We start from the raw sequence: 15,070 nt of genomic DNA on the forward strand, positions 1-15,070 counted from the left end.
TTCCGCCAGCGCAGGGCTTTGATATGGGCCACCATTGGCCACTGGTTGCCTTTGTCTCTTCAGGCTGTTCTGAGGGGCAGCCAGGACAATTTGCATTTTGAAAAACAAGTACCCCCTTTCCCTTATTTCCTCTTCATGTAGACCCATGTCTGTTTGTATGTATGCACAACAGAAAATGCCACAAAAATTCATATTTAGCATATTAAAGCATATTTAATATTAGCACATCCTGTGGGTCCCCCCCACCTTCCCATTCTGTTGCTGCGAGGAGAAAAGAAAGCGCTCCTCTCCTCTCCTCTCCTCTTCCCTCACACTCTTTGTTGAGGATGATGCAAACGCTGGCAATCACACAACCAAGCACAGCACATGCTCTCCCTCTCTTTACACTCTCTCTCTCTTTCATTCAGGGTCCAACAGGCACTGGGAGGGAGCGCAGGGCAGTGAGTTTATTCAAGCAAAAAGGGGTAGTCAGGGGGTAAGGGAACACAGTACATGAGGACTCCCAGATCCTTTTTTAGCATCACTAGAAAGTCAGTGAGGATACCGTGATGAGGGACCTGGGGGTGTTTTTACAGGCAGGGGGTACGAAAGTGAGGAGAGGTGAGAGATGGTGCTGGCATGGTCAGGGGGGCGAGGGAGGTCACATGTATGTGTTTTTGATGTCTGTAACCCACTTTCCCCTCCATACTCTCCCCACCTCCCCCCTTTTCTGTCTGAGGGGCGCCTGATAAACAACTGAATCCCCCAGAAGCCCCCTGGCTGGGCACACCCCTCCCCCTCTATATCCCCACCCACCCCCCTCTCCACATATAGACCAACCTACTGTAAATACAGTGCCCCACCCCCCCATACATACCCGACACTCCTTCTCCTATCCACACTGCTTGGCATAAACATGGGCCATCTATTACTGTATTGTGACACACTCAAACAGCCAGGTTTAATTAGCAGCTGTAAAAAGGGTTTTAGAGGTGAATCAATTATCAGAGATGAAAGGACGAAAGTAAAAAAGAAAGACAAGCTGAAGGACAGAAGAAAGAGGAGTAGCACACACAACCACTTTGGCCCTCACCATTTCATTAATGGATATGGTGATTAGTTTCGCCGGTCATGTCTTTCCATGTCTGTGGGCTCTCCTTGAGATGATTTGCTGTGCATGCTGGCCATGTTCTTGAACCCAGTCTAGACGGGATACAAGGAGACACGGGCAAAGGATGAAATAAAATAGATGGGTACGTTATTGAATCTAATTAGCTACAAAGCAAGTGTTGGCCATAAAGGACATGTTCTGTGGCTTTTATGAGGAGACTGCAGGTTTCTTCTCCAATGAGACAACAAGGGCAGTGGAACAGAGTACATGCCGGGATGAGTAATTAGAGAAAAAAACCTATCTTCCTAGGAATCTGTTGTCCTCAGGCTGTTGAAATTGCGTCAGAAAATGAGCCTTACGTTATTACTCCTCAGTCTCCTTTCTACATTTGTCGCCGCTCCTCATGTGTGTGTAGCTGCAGCTAAACTCTGTGGCAAATGGGGGAATATCAACTGTCCATTTGGCCTTGGCGCCTTCTCACCAGATAGGGTAACATTTGCTTTTCCCCTAGTTTATGATGGTTCAGTAACCCCTCCAACACACTCACTCACACACACACACACACACATACCTCCCCCTTCTGCAGCCTCGGGGCCCTATAGCGCCTGGGTTGTCCCACATTGTGAGCAGCTGTGACGGAGAGGTCAGTGCCGAGTTATATACCCTGCAATGGAGATTGAGTAGCTTGTCACCTGTTACACTACAACTCTGTGAAACCTCTCTCCAAGGCACGGCACTTGTGCTATATTATCCATGGGTGTTATTCACAATATAATATGGAGCAAGACTAAAGCTTACGCTGCTTAGTCAGTGCTCTGTCAAAAATGACTTACCTAACCTCTTATTTTCTCCGTCTTCTCTGAATTCCTCCAGGTGGCGGTGAAGGTGATAGACAAGCGGAAGGCCAAGAAAGACTCCTATGTGACCAAAAACCTGCGGCGGGAGGGCCACATCCAGCAGATGATCCGCCACCCCAACATCACGCAGCTGCTGGACATCCTGGAGACGGAGAACAGCTACTACCTGGTGATGGAGCTGTGTCCCGGCGGGAACCTCATGAACCGCATCTACGATAAGAAACGCCTGGATGAGCGAGAGACTCAAAAATACATTCGGCAGTTGGTGCTGGCCGTTGAGCACCTGCACAGGGCGGGTGTGGTGCACAGGTAATTAAATGCACTTTAAACAATGCATACAAATGCAGAGAGAGACAGAACATTAGAACACAGAGCCACACACACTTTGCTTTCCAATGCTTGTTTAAATGCTGTTAAAAACATTGACCATGTTTGTGATCCATAGCTTAAAGAGCTTTGTGTCGTTTATGGGTCAAAGCTGACTTCAAGATCTCTGAGTCAGGCATGATCCTCTTTCTCAAAGTGTGGGTTAAGTCCGTATTGTGCACATTACAGTTAATCCACAAATAAACATATTTGTTTTGCTTTAAGAGGTTTCCAAGAGAGCCGCTAAGACTCCCTTCAAAAAAAGTGTAAAACAGCTTGATTTTCATGCGCTCTGCACAGATATTCCAGGGTATTTCTCCTACAATGTTGTTACTTATATAACACTTTATTTTATATAAGGGGAAAACACATTAACTGCATCTCTAAATCAAATTTCAGATATAAATTTCACAAAGCTCTTCCCGGGAAAATGCAATTCTTTGTTGCTCAGAGCCTGGGAACTAAATTTCCATCATTGTGAGATGGCCTGTCTAGATAACTGTATAACAGGATTTCAAGGACTGAGGAGGGATCTGGAGGAACACAATAGGCCCTGAAAAATCAGCCAGTGTGACCCATATTTTGGGGGTGGGGGGCTGACCTCACCCGCTGCTCAGCATTGTATGATGATTCGTTGCTTAGATAAGTAATCTTATTTAAACAATGACACTCTTTGTTCTACAGGGATCTCAAGATAGAAAACCTCCTGTTGGATGAGCAGGACAACATAAAGCTCATAGGTAACTCAAGAACTCTTACATTTACAGTGTCTAATTCACCTTAAAACTGTCTGTTTCTCTTTCTTATCCAATTCAGTGCTGCTTCTTTTATTCCCTGTTAATAAAACAAACATGGATTCCATAAATTAATTCATGAATACAAACCTTCCCACTGCAAATGACAAAAATAATATCCAAGCAGTCAGTTAATAATAAAAGATTGATGCAAGTGACTTTACAGTATTAAAAAGATTTTCTCAGTGGGAGTGGGACATGCAGAGTGTCACAGTGTCCCACATGTGGTGAGGAGTTAAGAGCAATTAAATATCCCATTAAAACACTTACAAGCTCACACCATAGTGCTAATGTGCTTGTGTTTGTGTGTAACGCTGTGATGGGTTTAATGAGTGGGCGGAAAGGAAAGTAATAAACCCCCGAAACAACACTCACCCACCTCTTCCGTCCCTCAGATTTTGGCCTCAGTAACTGCGCTGGCATCTTGGGATACTCAGACCCATTCAGCACCCAGTGTGGAAGTCCAGCCTACGCCGCCCCGGAGCTGCTCTCCAGGAAGAAGTACGGGCCGAAGGTGGATGTCTGGTCCATGTGAGTGTTCGCTCCTTTTTTAAATATGTAATTACCTGTTGCCGAACATCAACTTATTTCAATATATTCCTTTATTTTACAAGCTGAAGTGTGTGTTCTGATTTTCCAGCGGTGTGAACATGTATGCGATGCTGACTGGGACTCTGCCGTTCACCGTGGAGCCCTTCAGTCTCAGAGCCCTGCATCAGAAGATGGTGGACAAGGAAATGAACCCTCTACCTCCCTCCCTCTCAACAGGTAAATACCAAACGCACTGATTTACAGTTGTGCAATACAAATGACAAGCCGCTTCTCTGTGATTAATCAATCAACTCTAAACATGAAACATCCCTGGAAGTATTCGTAAAAAATCATAAAACTGGCATTGAGCGTTGAGTCTAAATATAGATATGTATGTAACAAGATAATTATAGTTTGTGTGCATGAGAAAGAATGTTGACACCGTTGTCTGCCAAGAATTTCAAGAAAGGCCTTTTAAATTTAATAGTCAGTTTGGTTAAATAACTTGGTAAAATGGTAAAACAGTGCTGTTCAAACAAGAAATAAACATGGAAATAAACAACCTTCAGACACCCTGCTTACCTTACAGATTATCCTGAGAAATGCAGTTCATCAGAACAGTGACGCAAAACCACAAGAAACAAAGCGCAATGACTCACCAATGATAGGCATTTCGCAGTGATACAGCTTTGGCAGACATCCACTCCCATCAGCCAACATCATTTTTAACTTGAGTGTATGCCCAAATACAACCCCAATTCCCAAAAAGTTGTCTTAAATGTAAATAAAAACAGAATGCAATGATTTGCAAATCTCATAAACCCAATATTTTATTCCCGATGTTGAAACAAAGACATTTTACCATTTCATAGAAAATATGAGCTAATTTTTAATTTGATGGCAGCAACACGTTAAAAAAAAAGGTGGGACAGGGCCATGTTTACCATTGTGTAGCATCCCCTCTTCTTTTACCAACTGTCTGTAAATGTCTGCGAGGTAAAGAGTTACAGTTTTAACTTGCATTTGTGGATTGCAAGGCGAACTGTGTTCACAGACAGTGATCTCTGGTAGTGTTCCTGAGCCAGTAGAGAATCATGCCTGTTTTTAACGCACTGCTGCCTGAGGGCCCCAGGATCACGAGCATCCAACCTTCGGCCTTGTCCCTTTCACACAGAGATTTCTCCTGATTCTCTGAATACTTTGATGATTTTATACACTGTAAATGGTAGGATCTTCAAAGTCACGCTAAGGAACATTTTTCTGAAATTGTTCCACAATTTTTAGATTCAGTTTGTCGCAGATTGGTAAACCTCTGCCCATCTTTACATCTCTTTTGAGATGTGTTGCTGTCATCAAATTCAAAATGAGATATGGTAAATGGTAAAATGTCTCAGCTTCAACATCTGATATGTTGTTCATGTTCTGTTGGGAATAAAATATGGGTTTATTTATTAGGGTTGTATAATGCTATATATAGACGTGAAATCTAAAGGGTGATATTGTTGTATGGTGTAAATGCAAGACCAATGGCGGTGAAGTAGAGGGAAAGAAAAATGGGGACATGTTTGCAGAGGTAAAATTAGTGCACTCACTGTAATTGTGTAGGTTCAATTTTAGTGACATGTTCTAAGTAACCTTTCCTGTTCAGTCGCTGGCAGTGCACAAAGAAGATTTATTGGCAGTTGTACAGTGGTATTTGCTTCAGAGTACTTGCGTAATATTTTTGTTTTTTGTAACCAAGAGCATGTCCTGTCCAAACAGTGTCACTCTAATACTTGTAAGGGATTATATTCCTCAGTTATGCAAGTAACTATAATCAAGCTAATCACACACTCCTTCTTATCTGTCTTACGTTATAACCGAATGCAAGCGGATGAGAAGGATCAAGGCCAAGTTTGTTGTTGGTGCAGTGTCACAGGACAAGGGAATTATATAACATTTGTTCCAACTAGTCATTGAAAATGATTGAGTGGTGTCCTCCTGGTTTGCAGGGTAATAAGCCATTTTTTATTGTTTGGTCCCATTCAGCAGTCAGATTTTATATGAAAACATGTTTTGATACTAGATAACAATTTTACTCTTTATGCGGCGAGTTGAGTGTCAATGGCGGCTTATGAGTATTTATTTCCCCTCTCTGTCTCAGCTGCCATCTGTCTTCTGAAGAAGCTTCTTGAGCCAGATCCCAACAAGCGTCCCAATATCCATCAGGTGATGGCTGATTCCTGGCTACAGCTGGCCAACAAGAACACAGGGGCACCGTACCTCAACAGGTATACTCGCACACATTTTAATGTCTGTATTTTGCAGCTGCGTGTCGTTGGTTATTTTTGTCTACAGCATCACAAAGCATTAACTTTTTTGCCCTGCGTTCCCTTTCAGGATCCATATCGAGGAAATAAACCACACGGTGTTGCTGCATATGACTGAGAAGATGAGCTACAAGCACAGCGAGGTGCTGAGCGCCGTCCTCACTAACCGTGCCTGCCACACTCTTGCTGTCTATTTCCTCCTCAACAAAAAAATGAAGAGACTCTCAAAAGAGTACCGGGTGAGTGATTTCAACACCTCATTTCAACACCTGTGTCACGCCACGCTAAATTATAATAAGAGGGTAAATAAAACTTACATAAGACAAGCTCTACAGTTCCATGGAAGTGTTTGGCACTTTCTACAATGTCATTAAGCAGACGCTAACAACAGGTTTGTCAAGACCTGCTGTAATGAGTGGTTTGGCCCATTTTTTTTTAGGAGATGCAGTTTCAAGAAAAAAAGAAAGGAGAAAAACAGAAAAGCGAATACTTCCAGACCCAGTGGAGAAAGCATGTGGACAAGCTCACCATCCCCCCCAAGCAGACGCCGGTCTACCTGGCGGTAGCAAAGGGGCCCAGCAAGGAAAAGAAACACAAAACAGGTGAGGAGTCATACAGTGCAGTGCAAAAACAGTTGTGCATATTTGTAAAAAAAAAAAAAAAAAAAGAATAATAATAAGATAAGTTTGTTTTTTAAAAATACCACTTTGTTTATTGTATTTTATTTACCTTTATCCATACAGGGTAGGTTGACATGCATGTTCTTCACACATACGTAGTTACCCAGTCATCCATCCATCCACTCCTCCTTCCATCCATCCATCCGTTGTTTGTCTGTCCATCCATCCAACCACCCACCCATTCATCCATCTGAGAGGAAACATCCTGGACAAGTTGACAGTCAATCGTAGGGCAAACACACAAACACTTTAAATAGAATTTACCTACTGGCAGTCAGATGAAAGCACTTAGAAAGTGTAATACAAAAGTATATTAAGTGTATTACATGGAATGAAATGACAGCAGCATATTCAAATTAGATTTGTACCAAAAAAGTGAGAAGTGGTTGGAGTCCGTCAGAACACACTCCTTGAAGAAAAGCTTACAAGTAGCAACAAGAAACCGGTGGTATAGCTGGGGTTTAAGCTCCTCTCCCCTGTCCTCATTTGCCTATATGTGGTGTAGAGGATAGGGTTGCAAAGGGGTGGACATTTTCTGTATATTTCTGGTAAATTACCAGAAACTTTCCATGGGAAGTTAAACTGGGGAATTTATGAAATATTCAACAACAAAAAAAAACATTACATTTCAAGAGATTTATGTGTAAGTAAAACTTTATCAAGTTTTCATTTTTTTACTGAACAATCAATTATTTCATTGAAAAATAAAAACATAAATGTTGAGTTAAATATAACTCACCCTCCCACACACACAAATTAAAAAAAACAATTATAATGATGGAAAGTTTCCAATTCCTTAAAATGTGCATTAGCACGTGCACTAATAAGCAAGCCCAGAGGTTATACCAGATCCAGCATGTCAAGTTTAAATCTGTACAGAATGTTCTTGTACCTTGACACGTACTTGTTACTTGTTCTCAGACAATTATGTCAGGGGGCTGTCTTAACATGACATATAGAATCTAGACAGACAGGGCGCCAAGCCAGAAGTATTCAGAGTTTGGAATCTTTCACCCAGTTTGGGTGAAAGCTGTAGAGCGTTGAACTTGAAATGCCTTTTGACACTTTTTCATATTTAACAATGCCTCTCTTTTCCTCCTCAGGTCTATTGCGTGCCATAACTGGCGGCCATCGCAATTCACCTCTGGCACCACCTGGCACCGTCGCCTCTTCCTCCATGGAATACCTTGAGATCCAACCTCTTTTTTCCAACACCCCTCAGCAACGGAGGCGTCTGGCCACCCTTCCACAAGTCAATACGAGCCCAGAACACAACATACCCGCTCCACCAGCACCATCACCGATCGGCATGCATTCTTTTGGCTCCCTCTCCAAAGCCGAGCAAATTGAAGACACCCCCGCCTCGCCCTGGTACAAGCTGACCAACGGAACTCTGTCTCCTCCCCGCCACGTCTCTGCCTTCCAACCCGACTCCTCTTACTTGAAGAAGGCCACAATCCCCAGTCCTCCCGTCCTCATTGTGAACCCGCAGCCCAAGAAAAGCATCTCGTCAGATTGGGGTGGTTCTTCTGACACCAGCGGCAGCCCTCCCAGCACTGTAGGAAGCCCCCCGGGCAGCTCGGCTTTCAGCCCTCCGAAGTCCGCCTTCAGTCCCCTCAACCCCACCTCAGCGTTCAGCCCTCCTTCCAACAGCAGCGGCAGCAGCGATCCCGACAGCCCCACGCACCGCAGCAAATTCCCCTCAATGGGAATTGGACAGATCTTAAAAAAGAAGGTCCAGCTGCAGCCGTTCTCCTTCCGGCCAGAACAGGTAGTTGAAGAAGTGGTGTCCCCTCCTCCCTACCCCATGCAGACTCTCCTCTGTGCTTCAGGTGCACTCAAGACTCTCTGCTGAGGGATACGACGAAAACAAAACGAAAGACTTTTGTGGAAGTTGGAGAGGTCTTCCAGAGTGGCCTTTTAACTGTGAACTGTCCCTTTATTGCGACTGAGCCACTTTTTTAGCACTGACTTCATTTAAAAAAAAGAGAAAAAAATAAAATAAAAGGAGGTTTGAGTGTAAAATAGTGTATCTCTTGTTACCACTCTCATTATGTAATAAGAGGTGGTGATGCTGAGAAGATGAGATTTGAAACTGATCCCTGAGCAATGACTAAACCTCGCTGTGGCCTAGATACAGAGTGAACATGGGACATCATGTAACACACACACACACACGCACATACATGCACACACAACACTGTATTATAGACTGAGTTTAGAGGTACTCTCTTATGTAATATTGCTGTAACTGGTTACTAAATGACCCGCAAACTGATTCACACCAGCTAACAGGACCCAAGTCTTACCCTTACCCTGATTACACGTATAAATGTTGTCTCTGTGAAAACACTCTCTAAGATACCCACTGACTTCCAGCCAGCTGGCACTGTATCCTCAACGCTGGCTGAATGGAAAAGCTTACTGCACTATTCTTAAACCAAAACCTGTAGTAACAACGGTGTTTACCATCTTTTACCTCACTGCATTATTCATACATTAATGTATAGCAGCGGCCAATTGTGACATGCTTGTGTGGATTTTGCCACGGCCTTGCAGTGTGAGCGTTAGTGCCATTTGAATCATCGCACCGAAATAGAAGTAGGAACAAGAGAAGAGTCATACTCTCACTTTTTATAATGTTCTCATAAACTATCACTCAGCATAACAATTCACAGCTATGACTTTTTTATAGACAAGTGTTACATCACCTCTACGACCCACAGGGACTGTCAGAGTGTTAGTGATGACTTTCTCGCAGTCAGTTTTGGAAATAAAAATAAAAAAAGATAAAAAGTCGAGCATCAAAAGCCTTATGAAACACATCAACCTCGCCGAAGGTTGAAGGTATAGAGGTGGGAGGATCACGTAACATCCATGAAAATAATTCACTTCCTTTTGTCTTAACGCTGTAGTTTGTGCAATAGTCTTAAGTGTTAACTGCAATGATGAGTATTTGCCAAGAGCTCTCCGAGAGTTATATGAAAATTGTGCTTGTAAATAACAGTACGACTCCTGTGTTTAGGCGTCCTGTACGAAGGGATTGTAAAATGTTTGTCGATAACCGACATTTTCACGTCTTAAATGCTTCATAAAACTAATTGACACAAAAGGCTTCCGCAGGCACACGAGGCTTCTCACTGTTAAGACACTGTAGAATCTCTTCCCGTCCAAATGTAAAAGTTGCATGCAATGTTTTCATGAGTCGAACTGTTCTGTCAACATTTGAAATGATGTCTTTGTACCTTTTTTCCTGATTGATACTGAGATTGATACAGACTCGAGGGGGGGTTGGTCTTTTGTAAGATTTTGTAATGGATGGTTTTGTTTGAGTGTCAAGAGATTTCTATGCTGTATAAAGTATTTTAAATATTTATACTGAATCCATTATGTGTCTGTCTGGTCTTTCAAACGCACCTGCTTACTGTCTGGCTTCATGTTTATGTGTTCTGTGCACACATGCCAATATAGAATTTTTTTAGCTGAAAAAATATACACTTAATACACCAGAGTAAAATAATCAAGCAAGTAATTCCAGAATCCAATATTTCAGTTAATTTATGTAGAATTTACACAGAGCCCAGGGCGTATAATTTATTCCTAAAGCTTTCATCTCCGGGAGCACTTTATAAAATTTAGTTTCTTTGCTACGGAAAGGTTTATGTTGCTTTACAACCTCAATGTGCCACTTGTCTCACATACCATATACATTTCCCACAGGACACCTGTGGTGGGTAAAAAAAGAAAAACACACCCTTGGAACAGCTGAAGGATCCTTAGGACGCACACACGCACACACACACACACACACACACATAAAAACCCCTCCCTCTTTACTCCCTCACACACACACATACTGTAGACACTAATCTACTCAGCTGTGGCCCCCATCATAAACCTCTTTGGGTGACACTGGCCTGACGAGACAAAGCAGGGGGGTCCCCACAGCTCTGAGACAAACACACATGTTCAGAGCGACACAAACAGGGCTGTCCGATTAAAGCGGCGTGGCTAAGCTGATAAAAGCCAAGGGGCAAGAGTGGCTCAAAAATGCATTAGAGCCGGAGCCTTTTGTTTATCAAAAACAGGCGGAAGGTTAGTCAAAATCCCCGGGCGGTCTGGAGAGACAAACCATGAACATGATGACTTAACCGCTAAGCGAAAGGATAGTGTGCTCCATAGGGCTTGTACAGGTAATACCTGTAGTGTTCAGTGCCAGTCTGGTGAAACCTGAAGTAGGTGTGTGTACAAACACACTATAAATATGGCAAAATATAATTTACTGACAGAGTAGAGATGTCAGAGAGCCACTTTTTAGGATTATTTCTGCTACAGATGATTAATAGGAGAGTCACAATTCTCCAAATCCACAAACAAGACATTTTATTTTAACAATCCGATTTGATTTAAACATTTTTTTTAACACAGAAGTCTATGGCAGTTAGTTTTATTAGGATTATTGAGCCTTGATAAATCGTTGTAAAATTCATTGGTTTCATCCACAGACAACTGTCTTTAAAGAGAAAGGCTTAATGTATCAAACATGGTATAACTGAAGTTTAACACAAGATCATATGGTCAAATGACAGATATTTCAGATCCTGCTTTTGATTTGGATAATTGTAATTTAAAGATCATTTGATTTTGTATTCATAATTAAAACCATGACACCTGGAATGAATTTGTTTAGAAGAAATATTCATCCATAAAATGATCAAATGTGTATCAATACTTACCCAATGATTCTTACATTTTCTCTGCAGGGTGAAATCCCAAAATGGAGAAAATCCTTGTTGAATTAAAGTCAATGTGGGGCCACTTTTCACAACAGCAAAACTATATAAAAACATTCATTTACAAACTCTCACACAACTCATGCAGTATAATCAAAGTTCTGTTAATCCTGCCGTATGCTCATTACTTCCCAAACACATACATTTAAAATTTTACATTTAAAACATTTTCACTGTGTCTTGCACGGTATAAACTAAGCAGAAGAGGCAGATTTTTGCAGAAAAATGCATGATAGAGAAGTAATGAACATATAACTGGGTGAATCAGACTTGGATTATATCGTACCAGTTGTGTGAGTTTGTAAACTGATGTTTTGATCTAGTTTTGCTGGTGTTAAACATGGCCCATTGACTTTAATTAATTATGGATTTTACTCCTTTTTTGGATTCTTCGCTCACTTTTGAAGCATGCAAGAAAAAGGTTTTCTTGAAGAATGCAAGGTAACACAAGGTTAATAATAGATATACAGATGATCATTTGCAGGTGGAGAATTCCTTTAAGAAACTGGCAGGGATCATGATGTGAAATACTAGATTTGGTAACTATTCCATGAGACTTCCATGTAGCAGAAGAAGTAACTACTTTCCTCATCAATTTTTGTCAAGCAAAAAGGGAAAACAATTATTTTACTTGAATGTGCAAATTTGCTGATTTTCTCTGTTTGATTCCAGTGAGAATTAACATCTTTGGACTAAAAAACAACAATAACTTGATATATCTCTCCCCAAAATTGTGGACATTTCCGCTATTTTTGCACACTTTATAGATTAAATCATAACTGGAAAATGTATCAGACAGATTAACAAATGCAAAAAGAGATTAATTTAAGAGTTAGTTGAAGGTTGTTTATCTGTTTATAATCTCAGGAAGCATGATGAGATAGAAACTGAAAAATAATTTTCCTTGACACACAGATTATTTTTTCCATTAATCTTTGTGTAAAAATTTTCCATGATGAGTGTGTCATAAACGATTCACTGGAAAACCATCTCAGGTGTTTCAACATAACCCTATTGTGAATTTATTGTCGTGAATCATAACTATTACGCTGTCTAAAACAATAGAAAGCAGGAAGCATGTCAGAGTTTTCCAAGAAAGTACTTATAATTCTCATCTTGGCAAGTCTTGATAAACTTGAACTCAAACTGAAACAAAAAGAGAACAGATGTGTCACACACCAGAGGAAATTAATTTTCTTGGAAATTTCAAAGGAAACCCAGATAGCAATGCGTAACCTGTGTGGTGGCTTTTATAAATGGTCATCAGACACTGTTCACTTCCCATTTTCAACCACACAAAATCTTGTTTTAATATTCTTTTAATGACAGGCCAAAGTGACCACTTACTGTGCAGCAGGACGTTATTTCTGTCAATCTGTTCAGGCTTAGATCCTGATGACACTAATCCTGTTTTCAGCCCCCTTCTCGTCACATATACGCACACACACATTCACACCAGGGTGTCACTGGCAACGGGCCGAGCCTTTGTGTCTGAGAAAAACAGACGATTAACCTGCTACAGTGCTGAACACCAGGGACATTCATCCCCACCACACACACAGACAACCTCAGCATCTGGGTCCACCTTCACAGACACAGTACTGCCTTCCTCAGCAGCTCTCACACACACACACACAGCCAGGAGGAGAGAGTGAGAGACCTCCTGGCAGACTCAGGAGTACACAAAGATGTGTGGAGAAATAAACAAGCAGATGTTTCTAATGAAGTAGGAGGCTTTGAGCACTCCGAGGGGATTTGGGTTATTCTGTCAGACGTGTCTCTGACTGGCCAGCTATCCTGTTTCGATCACAGACACACATGAAGGTGATTAATGAAACGAGCAGGCTTAGCAGAGACTTTACGCTTTCGCCCTTGGTAAAACAAAACTGGGCTAAGTTTCCAAAAAGCTATTGACACCACTATTATCTTACACCCACTGATTCCTGAGATTACTTTGGAAGTTTGACCTCGCAGACAAAGGGGTTAACTAATTGACCTGCCGTCTAGTCTGTGGGACACAAAGACAAAGACAAGGATGACTGTCTTAATGACTTTAGATCTAACAAGAAGATTTCAGTGTTAAGCTGCTAACCATGTGAGTCAAAGTAGTGGTGATTGTTGGAAGTTCAGTTTGGTATATATATATATATATATATATATATATATATACATACACACACACGCACACACATATACGTAAATAATATATATATATATATATTATATATTATATATATTATATATATATATATAATATATATAAGTAAAACAAAGTTTCTTCATGTGATATTTTCAAACAGAAATCAGCAGAATTAAAATTTTTACCTGATATAATCTATTGAATATGTTTGGCTAGTATTTACATAAATGCCCCATGTCAATACATTTACATTAACAAAAACTCTTATTGTACTGCTTAAAGGGAAAGAAAGTTTGTTCTATAACTTATGGATCCAAAGATATTACCCCCCATCGGATCCTAGAGAATGTGCCCTCAACTTTTACACCATTTGGCAAGCTGCCCCCCCAAATGAGTTTATAAATAATTTATCACGTTTTAATGTTTTGGTATGTCATACTATACATTTGCAATAATGACATAGGTTAGGGTTAATTCTGGGATGGGATTGTATTAAAATGCATCATAATGTTTTCAAATTGTGTATTTTGAATATCCTAAACCTAAAAAAACTGAAAATAAATAACAAATAAAAAATGTGCTTAAATTATCTGGTGCCAAGATTTCAAATGCACAACTCAGATAGAATATAACTATATGCCACTGTGATGGAACATAATGGACCTTGGGTTTTGGAAAATCAAGAGTTAAACCGTAAACTGGTCATTAACCAGCAATGAGCAACTGGTGGGGTGTGGTTCTTTTGTCAGGGGAAAACCAAATAATACGACGGTAGGGCAGAAAAATGCAAATAAATGTAAGAAACAAGTACTGACCAAAACAGTAATTATTAAATGATGGTTGTTTTTCCTTGTTTTAATTGAAAAAAACCCACACATAAACCTCAGAATGAACAAGGAAAAAAAACACTCCTCTTTGCTCACTTCATTACAGCAACAAAACATGGAAGTGAATTGAGGTCTCTTCAAGCCCTAAAACAGAAACATTTTCCCTCTCACAAAGCAATCCTTTTCATTTTGCAGAAGGAAACAAACATATTTTGTAAGTTGGCACACAGGTGGCACTCCTTGAGTTATTTTTTCTCTCAAAAACAAGATCAGAAATTCAATCAAAGAGCAGAGCTCAGCCAATAGGATCTCAGTGTCTGTGGCAACAGCAGCATCAGTTCGAGCTGCCATTGGTCTCATGTTTCACACAGGGAAGGCTGTAATTGGCTGACGGCGTGCCGAGGCTTCATTGCCTCCATGGCAACATTGCTTCCTTATTGCTTGGGGAAGGTGAAAAGGAGGGAAAGAGGGGAGGCGACTTTTACTCAGACACTACCTCTGCATTATTCATCCTTTGTCCCCGAGTGCTTGTAGAATGTGTGTAGATGTACTGGCTGATGCATGTGTGTGTTTGTGTGTTGGTCTTGGTGTGGGTTGTAATGATTGGTTGAGACTTAAGGGGTGAATGGGGTGAAATCTGTGCAATTATTGCACTGAGCAGTGCAATGCATCCAGCAACACAT

The 15,070-nt window shown here is 41.0% G+C and overlaps 1 protein-coding gene across 1 annotated transcript in view; it reads left to right on the forward strand.

The window, feature by feature from the left end:
* The window catches only part of hunk (hormonally up-regulated Neu-associated kinase), an 11,439-nt gene extending 1,429 nt beyond the window's left edge, over positions 1-10,010 (forward strand). The window contains exons 2-9 of the mRNA XM_059351561.1: positions 1,964-2,256; positions 2,998-3,053; positions 3,503-3,638; positions 3,748-3,875; positions 5,782-5,908; positions 6,018-6,186; positions 6,387-6,549; positions 7,731-10,010. Coding sequence (XP_059207544.1) covers positions 1,964-2,256; positions 2,998-3,053; positions 3,503-3,638; positions 3,748-3,875; positions 5,782-5,908; positions 6,018-6,186; positions 6,387-6,549; positions 7,731-8,482 — 1,824 coding nt within the window. The 3' untranslated portion in view covers positions 8,483-10,010. The remainder of the gene's footprint in view (positions 1-1,963; positions 2,257-2,997; positions 3,054-3,502; positions 3,639-3,747; positions 3,876-5,781; positions 5,909-6,017; positions 6,187-6,386; positions 6,550-7,730) is intronic.
* The last annotated feature ends 5,060 nt before the right edge of the window (positions 10,011-15,070 follow it).

This window comes from Centropristis striata, chromosome 15 (genome assembly GCF_030273125.1).
Source record: "Centropristis striata isolate RG_2023a ecotype Rhode Island chromosome 15, C.striata_1.0, whole genome shotgun sequence".
NCBI lineage: Eukaryota > Metazoa > Chordata > Actinopteri > Perciformes > Serranidae > Centropristis > Centropristis striata.